At 41.7% G+C, this 10,506-nt stretch overlaps 1 protein-coding gene across 1 annotated transcript in view; it reads right to left on the reverse strand.

Moving 5' to 3' along the window:
* Positions 1 to 4,293, reverse strand: part of atf6 (activating transcription factor 6) — a 30,434-nt gene extending 26,141 nt beyond the window's left edge. The window contains exons 1-6 of the mRNA XM_079158236.1: positions 4,103 to 4,293; positions 3,477 to 3,553; positions 2,989 to 3,067; positions 2,290 to 2,387; positions 1,338 to 1,461; positions 938 to 1,141 (exon numbers count right to left, since the gene is read on the reverse strand). Of these exons, the coding sequence (XP_079014362.1) occupies positions 938 to 1,141; positions 1,338 to 1,461; positions 2,290 to 2,387; positions 2,989 to 3,067; positions 3,477 to 3,553; positions 4,103 to 4,199 (679 nt within the window). The 5' untranslated portion in view covers positions 4,200 to 4,293. The remainder of the gene's footprint in view (positions 1 to 937; positions 1,142 to 1,337; positions 1,462 to 2,289; positions 2,388 to 2,988; positions 3,068 to 3,476; positions 3,554 to 4,102) is intronic.
* Between the last annotated feature and the right edge of the window lie 6,213 nt (positions 4,294 to 10,506).

Genomic DNA, 10,506 nt, shown 5'->3' on the forward strand with positions numbered 1-10,506 from the left:
AATTCACGAGGATGAAAGCGAAAAGAAATGAAAAGCCTTTGGGAACACCTGTCAGCCTGTTTGTTCTTTGGAAATAACGGTCAAACTCCATCAAATGTGAACTCATTAGTAAATATCTCTTAATGTCTTTCTTCCATCTGCCTGATGCCCAGGGCTCACTCCTCAGCTGTGGATATTGTGGAGATCCTAAACCAAAAGGGACTCGTAACACTGAGCAGGCTTGACTTGACTTCCATCTGAGGTCCTAAACTTGGATGTCTTGGCTTTATTCATCTGCCATGTTGGCCATTACCAAGCCGACTGAGAGCCAAGTTCAAATTGAAAGTCGAGAGAGGTCAGATACTCCACCCATTCGGGTTCCAGACAATGACATAAGTATTTACATTGGCCACGGTGCTGCCGATGTAACCAGGTTGGTAACCCAGGCAGGCTAAACCACAAAACAAAAATAATAATGATTTTAATGCATGAAACACACAAAATCACACGGCAGCCCATAAATAGTCTGTGGCTGACATATGGGTTATAAAACAAACTTTCCTGATTGCATATTTCTGAAGGCTGATTCCCAGCGTTGATTTTTTTCCACTTTTAACATATTTTGGATACAAAAAGTGAGAATCAAACATCTTAATGTCTCATTTACTTATAATCATTTGACCATCAAGCAGAGTAACATGGGACAGTGAGGACTAAAGATGAGCATAAACTAAGGTTATACCACCATCTGCTGGACAAAACAACAATTCAATTATTAATTATAATATAATAATTATTAACGACAAACTGTACTACAGAAATACCATGTCACCTATAAATGAAAAAATAATAACTCTAAAGTAAGGAACACCGCACTACTCGTAAATAAATCCAGTGCACTGATCTGACGCGATACAGTGTGAGGTGAGGCAATGTGTCTTGCAGTGTGAGGTCTCACCTAGAGGGGGCGCTGGTTGGATGTTGATTGGAGCTTGTTTGACCGCAGACAGCACAGCGGTCTGCAGGGGCTGGATGATGATCGTCTTGGTCTGCAGGGGAGCTGCTGCATGAGCCAGGGGCACGGCTGTAATCAGCGGTTTCGGTTGGATGGAAACCTTCGGGCCATTCTGAATCGGCCTCTTGACAGGCTGAGCTGGTCTGGCTGGTATGTTTGATGGGGGGTCGACGGGGAGTGAGATAAGAAAACAGGATTTACGTCAATACAAGGAATGGGAGACCACAGATCACATGCCAGAATTCTGCAAACCCAGAATGTGGTGCAGAACTTCCTGTGGTTTTTGGACAAAGCGTACAAATATAGATAAGCTAGATAGCTGAACTGGGAGAGGCTGCCTCACCTCGGGCGTTCTGGTTGGTCCTCTTTGGAGCTTTCTTAGCTGGGGGAGAGATTACAGAAAGGCCGCTGGACTCTGAGCAGACTGAAACAGGGGAGGGCAGCGATTGTGGAGACAGGGCCTCGTCCTGGATGGGGAAGCAGAGAAGACTTGTGTCAATTAGATGCCGATACCTCTTTTTTTCTAGACATCAGCAGTAAACAAAAGCAGTGAAATCTGAATCTGAAATACAGGTAACTCCGACAAAAGGTTTCATTATTTTGACTTCTGCTGCTCAACACTTACAAATGCACAGTTCTAAGCTGTGTACCGAGTGCTTGTTTTTGTCACGCAAACGGACATTACGTCAGAGTAGCTGTAGATTCATGATGCTTGCCTGCAATCAGTCGTCGGCAAACTTCGCTAGAAGGTAGAGCACACTGTCTGACAGTATACGATTGTTATCACATCAGATGAAATATGAATCAAGTGTCCTTGTCAATATTCAAAGACTAGTGGACAAACGTGTCCTTGGATTCAGTCAGGCGGGTTCAGTTAGCAGACAAACGTGTGCAGACTGTGTGGGGGCCAGACGAAGATGTAACCCGTGTCCTTGTTTTGACACACTGTGAAAACATCTGCCTGCTAAATTATGCTAATGTGGCTGAAGTTGTCAGCACCTTCTATTTAACGAGGGGGCGGGGCACAGCTCAGGCGGGCGGCAAATTATTAGTGTGACAAGGTGTTTAAGGGTTTTGTTAATAAAGTGTCTAAAGTGTGTATGTGTAGTGCATCCAAAAGTAAAGAGCAGCTGTTAATGTTTGGACACCATCTGGATGAAGAAGCTTTTGCTTGCTCCGACCGCGCACGTATGTAAATATTCGCAACCAGAAACAATAGAGGAAGATTTGCATTGGAAATACAAGTCAACTGTCAAAAAACTGAGAAGGACGAAGAGTTGAAGACAGTGACTTACCTGTAAGAAGTATGGGGACAGGGCTTCCACAGAGGAAGGAGAGGGGACAGAGCTCAGAGTGTGCGCAGGTGACAGAGAGTCCACACTCACCTCACCATCTGGATTCACAAGGACAAAGGCATCAGAAAAATGTGTCATATATGTAGGCTTATAGATAGCATAGATAGCATAGATGGGATTTGCTTATCCCTGTGTAGTCCCACACATAAACTCAACACTGACACTCTTTCTGTATGCTTTATTCATTTAGCATAAATCACTGTGTCCCATAAATACACACCTCATTAATAAGCTACACCCGCTGTCTCTGCAAATCAATCATAAAGCGCCTATGAAGAACATGAACAAACTGAAGTAATCAGTTATATTTTGTCAGAATAACCCTCATTTTTCAAGAAATATTGCAAACATTCTGAGAGGTAGATGACTTCAGAAAATAATATATCATACATATAAATTATAATAATCTTAGGTAAAAAGTTGTTTTCTTCATCAATGGTACACTACACTTAAAACTTCCGACAAACACAACAACAGTGTACCTGAGAATATTCTATCACATCATCACATAGGCTACATCATATAAATATCAAACAGATGGATATGGGACTATTTTTTTTTGTTTAGTTCACATTCACCTAATTTGATGCTGAAATGTGATAGCCATGTTTACACAGATGTCAACATGTGTTGCTGTACCTGTGCAGGTGCTGTTTGTGTCCACTTCACTCCACGACGGTATGTCGATATCGAAGTCCAGGTCTGGACCCCCACTGGCCTGAGAAACCAAACACACAACAATAGACTTAATCAGAATGCACATCGGAAACAAAGGCAATGTCTGATCAACAGTCTAAGTAGTGGTCGTATAATCCCTTTATTATTGTTTTCTGAGCCATGCATTTCTGCCACGTGAGGAAAGCAGAATGTCAATAAAACTCTTGTAAAAATCCCTGTTATTGCCTTCGTTATGCCTAACACCTACAGTGTGTGTGTGTGTGTGTGTGTGTGTGTGTGTGTGTGTGTGTTTAGTGCTGCTCCTGCATGACGTGTTCTTACCATACTGTGCTACCATGTTAGCTAATGATGCACCTGCATCTCTGGCCCTGCACCATTGTTGACAAGCACATCCCTTTCAGTTTCAGTCGACAATATACATTTGCATACTGAGAGGATGAGTTACTCACACAGCCAGCATGCAGCAGGGCCTGAAACAGCTCATCCGCATCTCCCAGGTCGTCCAGCTCATCAAACAAGCTAATGTCTGTGTAACAACAAGCATACAGCACACAACATCAAGTCAAACTGCTGTCAGTAAGAGACAAATCCTGCCTTCAAATGTTACATTTCATATTTGCCCAGCAGAAAGTGTATGCAACTGGTAAATGAGAAACTTATATATTTCTATTTATAACTAGACCGTTATAAACTGTAAGCAGTTTGTACACAATACAGTTTTCATGTTAAATATAATAAACAGTTTATAGCTAACTCATTTGTTTTTTTTTCAGCAAAGTGTTTGCACCTTTTATGATCGATAGCACTAGTGTTGTATCTCTGTGTTGCTCGTTATTACACTCTCGCTCGGCATATTACATCACATCAGATAGCTAATGCTAACTGTATTAGCTACGTCTTGAAGGGAAGTGTAAGTACACGTACGCGATCATAATCAGGCGTGTTAAGAGTGTTTTTGAAACGGCAACCATGTCACAAATTGTATTTTAAAGGCACCTTAAATGATGTCCTCAGCTAGTAGCTAGCTAGACATCAGTACAGCTCTGTCTAGGAAGTGGAGTTAACCAACACTTACCCCACTCTCCTCCGTGGTCGATAGACATGGTGCCCGTCTCATCATCCATCACGGGATATTGTTGATGATTTTCTAAGTATAACGTTGTTGATGCCATCTTTTAAATTCATCGGTAAATCGTCTCAGGCCAACAAGTTGCGATCAAGCGATGGTACATAGGATTCACTCATGTTGCATGTTTGGTAGAACACTTCCTGTTTGACGTTTAGCTGCCAGTTAGATACACGTCCGACTTTACTGTCAATGTACGGGTGCCGCCGAGGGACTAACGTGTGAAAAAAGCAAACGCAGGGGAGCTTGTTGTGAAAATGTGCTGCCTGACGAGGCCACGAGGCGGCAGGATAGTACAGCAGGCCTTGACACATGCTATAGTGAGAAAGTGTGCTTCATACAGTGAACCTCTCTTAAAACAGTTTGTAACGGTGCTGAGTTAATGAACAGAGAGGAAGTATTTGAATTTTGCTAAATAATTTATGACACTATAATGGTTGTAATTTTAAATCACTTAATTGCATAATCCCCTCATTCTGAAATTATTGACAGTCCTATCCTTTAGAGTATTTTGTTAATCCAAGAGATACAGGCTAAATCAAAAATTCAACTGATCTTGCGAATGGAGTTAACTTGCGCCTTATTCTTGAGAATAAGGGGCAGTGATACACGAGTGTACGGCTGAGAGACAACAGGGCACAATAGGCCACCTGAGAGTCCCCCTTGTTCTTGATTGCCAACATACTGTTTGCGCTTTATGATACAGTATGAACTTTGGTGCTTACATTTTATGAAAACTCCTAAAAGTGCTCTGGGTAAAATCATAACAACTGAGCTCACTTGACAACTAATCCATCTCTGTGACAACTTGGCAAGCTGCATCCACTGATGGTGAGCAGCGCTGGAAAAAGGTAATGACTGGACATGAGTTGGGATTGTTTTGTCCAAATTCAACCACAATTCAACCAATAGCCTGAGTTGTTAAAGCCAGTGGTTCTCAAAGTAGGGTCTGGGAACCCATAGGGAACTGTAGCCCCTGCCAGGGGGTCTGTGAAAGGCTTTCAGAGTTGTTCATTTCAATATCATAATGTAAAAAATGTATTCTTTTTAATGATTCAATGCTTCAACGAATACTATTATACATTTTTAAATCTATAATAGTTTATAGATTATGCTCTAATCTAACAAATCTATCTTAGAATCTGCAAATATATTTAATACATGTCTAACTTATTTCTAATACACTTTTCTTGTGCTTTTCTTTCACATAACTATGACTGTAGGAGTGTAAAAAACAGGCAAAGTCAAATAATTCCAGGGGATATACATGAGGGGGTCCCCTATTTTTCTCCCTTGCCAACTTTGCGAACTGATGTCCTGTTTGTAGGCTGCGCCGGGCATTCAAACCACACAAAACGTAAATTTATGAAACATACAATAGTTTGATGAGGCAGTCTATGTTCATTAAAAATCCTTGATTTAAGACAGATAAATGAGATAACCTCTACATATTTCTAACGTAGCCTTCCTTTAAAACTACATTTTTGCATTGAATACACTGATTGGTTTGGTAATGCTGATGTTCGTCAGCCTGGTGAAGATAGTTTGGCGGTCCGCTGTCCTTTGAGGACCAGGCTCACCAAGGTGCTGAATAGATATATGGGTCTGAGGACAGTGAGGAGTGGTTGGAGTTGATGTGGATTGGACAGATGGATGCTTCCATATGGGTTTACGTGCTGCTGACGCATCAATTATGGTGTAACTTGTACTTTAGTATCACGACAGGCAGCGCAAGCATCTGGCTTGGAGCCCTTTTAAGCCATATAAAGCCTGTTTGAGGACAAAGGCTTTGCGAATTAGAATTAAGGTTCTCCATCATAACTCTATTTTTTTAGTAAGTGGGTAAAATCTATTTATGGAGCACTATTACAATGCATACTACAAAGAAAGATAGAAAATGTAAAGATAATACTTAGACATTATTCAGAAAATCTAAAATAATGATTTCAGGAAAATATGTGAAAAATGCACATGAAAATAACATTATATAATGTGTCAAATAGCTCTGTGTCAAGTCTTGAAAAATAAAAACAACAAAGACACGAGTGTTTACCAGGCAGGGAGGATCTATTTAAAGACACTAAAGAGTTGCATAATGGGATGTGAAGGATCCAGTTTTTTCATGTAAAATCAGGACATCTTGGCCTCTACTCTTTTTAAAATCCCCAACTTTATGAAAGTGCAAGACTTATCTGCTGGCCTACCCTTTCAACTCAGGCGATTTCATATACCAGTCTATAAAAAGAATCTCCGGTGTTTGGTGACCCTCTCCTGATTGGCTGAATCAGTACATGAATCATTTGAATCAGCACATGTAAATGTCAGTGCACCTATAATTTGATCTAGCTTGTTCATGGAACAAAATGTTCTTGAACTGCTGTAACTGCCTTTCCCACATAAGTGCTGCATGTTGTGGATACACTGTACACATGAAAAAACACAAACATGACATCTATCACACAGTTGGACAGGAGCTCTATCAGCTTCCTGTTGAATGCGTTTCAAAAAGTGGCTTCTTATCCGATAAATCTGCAAACAGGTCTAATGTCATCAGATGGATATGTGCGTAAGCTCTTGTTACAGAATGAACCTACTCCATTACACTTTGTTTGTGACTTTTAAATGACACAGCCGCGGCAGTAAGTGACATTGTGTGCTGAAAATCTGCGACTGGGCTTAATCCTTCATGGGCTTTTCAGGTCGTAGCGAGATTAACCTGAGGTGGTCTGGCTGATTCCCTGCTGGATCGGTTCAGCGCCACACTGGAAGAACAAGTCCCCAGTCTGTATTAACTTATTAAAGCAAGGTAGAGACTAATATAGAGGTCAGCCATCTGCCTGGAGTCTGTGGTTTACCTATAACATAAACCTAATCAGCTAATGTAAGCAATCATGAATCACTGCTGTGTCCAGTCAGTGTAAGGTTTCTATGCTCTTTGTTGCTAACGTGACAGTGTGACTGTGCACTTTGTCGAAATCCAAGGTTGTCTAACGCGTCAAAAGTGTCAATTATTACTCACAGATCTTAAAAATACAAGCCATGTGTCGGGCTAAAACACGTGTCCTGATGGTAATGAAAATGCACCCGCATCAGATTGGAGTGGTGTGGTTAATGACACGCACTGTGTATTTAGTCTGTGGATAGTTGAGGACTCATCATATTGATTGTGTGTAAAGCCCCTCAGACACACACACGAACAGTAGATTAACAGGTTAACCTGATTTGTTTGGGCAGAACGGTTTAACAGAAGGTTTGTGGGAAATGAAGTAGAGGCTTTGGTCACATTGATGTTGAAACTGTTACAATGTGTCTCATCATTTGTCTGAAGTATGACATCCAAAACAAAATAACGTGACTATCAGTGAGAAGTGCCTCTTTTAGATAGATAACACTATTAAAATAAATCCAAAACTTAAAAGAGATTTAAACAAGATAATCAACGAGACAATATCACATTTTGTATCTTATCAGCTATGCATACTTCAAGATGTTTGTTCATTGATTAGCCATCATATCAGAACACAGCAAGATTATCCAATTTGAACCAACATTTAGCATTTGGCCGACTGTGTCTCTTGTGATCGGTAATCAAAATGGCAAAAGATGAAACAACTTTGCCGGCACGTCAAAGAAGAGATGAAATAGGTAAAAACAGCACAATGTTGTCCACTAGAATCCTATTACCACACACACAAATCTGCTATTGCGCATAAGTTCTGCCACTACACACCAACCATTGCTGTCTTTATGCTGCTGCCAAAACACAAAGTTAAGCTTAGAACTGGTTTGCAGGATTTGGCACAGCAACGGTTTGTAATAACTTTAGTGCTAAACTGAGTGTGACAATCACATCATGGCAGATTACACTAAACTCATTGAAGGACAAACTCAGTCATAAAACTGTCATGCATCATAATAATCCCCTTTTTGTTATCTTAGAAAATGTATTGTGTTTTATGTGTTTGGAATGTTGATTCTTGGGCCTCTTTGGAAAGAACATTTTAATCTCAGTGGGTTATTTTACCTGAATAAAATGACTTCAAATCAAGACATTGGTGCCTGTCAGAGACTGTGACCAAAGACAAAAAGCCCCTTGCTGGTGGTTAGACAATGTAAACCTAATTAGGCATAAAAAAAAGAGGAGAAACAAAAGGTAGATGGTGGTATTTGTGTGTGTGTCACTGGTCTTTACCACCAAACAAATGCATGTAAATTTGGCAGAGGCCCGTTGGAGTGTCCACAGTCTGTTTTCAATCAGGCGTTCCTTATCTGGAACATATTTTTCCTGCAGAGGAACTGAAACAGAGTTCATCTATCACTGGAGATGTTGAAATGCTGTCTGGATACTTTTGTGTTTGTGCAATTATGCTCTGGTGTTTGTTTTTTTTGAAATACTTAGAATAGTTGCAAATGCGTTAACTACTTAACTCCCATCAAGCAAGGCAGAAGAATTTGTTGGTGAACCAGTAATCCAGCAGTGAAAAGGAGCGAGAGAGGTGGAGGACGAGCTTCCTCTAAGCAAAGAGAAACCTCTTTGCAAAAGGGAGTTCGAGCTACATTTCATCTTTTGTGTCCCAGATTGATGACCTCTGAGATGGATGATGTTCTGTAGTGCTGTGTGGCATTGTCTTATCCTGGCCGACACAAAGAGGGGGAACACTTATCATCTCAGGCTTATGTATGGAGCAGGGGGCAGGGGTTGTCAGAATTGTGAAGAGGGTCCAGGAGGGTGGGGGGTGCTGGGGGTCCCCCCCCCCCCCTTCGATAAAGCGTGGTGGAGATGGGTTAATGACAGCAGAGGCAGATGGAGAGAGCCGTCTCCCATGACGACGCAGCCAGAACCTCCATACTGAAGCCAGAGAGGGATGGATACAGAAAGACAAGGAGAGAAATAGAGGAAGGGGGCCAAAAGGAGAGAGAAGTGGACTGAAAATAAGATTTGTGCGTGTGTTTGGATGCCAATCCGTGCTTGTTGTGCTCTTTGTATTAATGCATGTGAGGTGCTGTTAGGTGACTTTAAACAGGCGGTTTGTTGCTCAGGTTCGTGTTCGCTTCTTAGCTAAACTGTGACTTGCTAGCAGGTGGCCCAGGTCTGTAGAGCTTGGTTTAGGATTAGGCTTTCGGACATTGTTTGGTGGGAATGGTGGTGTGAATACAAAGGGATTAGTGCAAAGGGTTGCTTCATTGAATGTGAGTTTGTATGTGTGTGTGTGTGTGTGTGTGTGTATATGTGTGTGTGTGTGTGTGTGTGTGTGTGTGGGGGGGGGGGTTCTGAAGTTGATGGATGAATTGGATAGCCACCAGAATAAAACATTTTCCTCTAATTAGGCAAAAACAATAGAAATGAAAATGTAAACCATATCAAAACAATAATGATGGAATAAAAAATGAATACAAAATAACAGCGTTGTTCAGGTCAGCAGACATCCCTGCTGATTTTTTGACTCTATTTTCAGAGAGAGCATAGCAAATAAATGAATACATAAATAGAACAGTAAACTGTTAAAATTTGAATTTGAAAGTGTAAACCGCCACCATGCTTGAAAAGAGGGAAACATAGGTTTTCTCCAGTTCCCACGTTCCTCCCCTAATGCACCGGAGAGGAAGAAAAGCCCCACCAAAATCATCTCAATGCCTCCAACCATGTGCCACCATTAGGGACACACAAAGGGAGATCTGACAAATGACCATTTTAACGTCCCTCTTTGACTTTAATGAATTTATACGTTATCTGGCCCTAATGGAGGCTGAGGGTGGAGGGGCTGGCGCAAGGCCATAACAAATGAAAAGCTCTGATTAGTGTAGAACGAGTGGAGGAAAAAAATGCCATTCATCTTGGTTAGCATCCTCCTGTGCTCTTTTATGGGGCGCTGTTACAAGGACGGTGGAGCCGGGGGTGCTTGTCCCATTAGCGGGGCAGCCCAAAGGCCCGCTGAGTGGTCAAGCGGGCCCGGCGTTGACGGAGCGTCTGCCCGCTCCGCGGTTCAGAACTGTGAATGCCTCAGTGCGGCTTGACTCCTGAATAACCTTCTGAGGTACCGGGAGCTTCACCCCTCCATGACCCCGCACTCTGAAGAGGGGTGTGTGGGGGGACTCCGGGGGGTACCCAGACCAGGACTCACACTAGCAGTATGTAAACACTGGAGTGATCCCCTCGAAGAAGGAAGGACGGCAGGAGATTAAAAAACAAGTGTTTTGCATTTGACATTTTTAGAAGCATCACATTATAGATTTAATGGACTTTAAGCAATCCCCGATTAGATACTTAATTCGATTAAATAGCACCGATCCACAAGGACGATGTGGGAGCTGAAAAGCTGTTTTAAATTATGCTACAACACATTTAAATAATT

This window comes from Pholis gunnellus (assembly GCF_910591455.1).
Source record: "Pholis gunnellus genome assembly, chromosome: 4".
NCBI classification, from domain to species: Eukaryota; Metazoa; Chordata; class Actinopteri; order Perciformes; family Pholidae; genus Pholis; species Pholis gunnellus.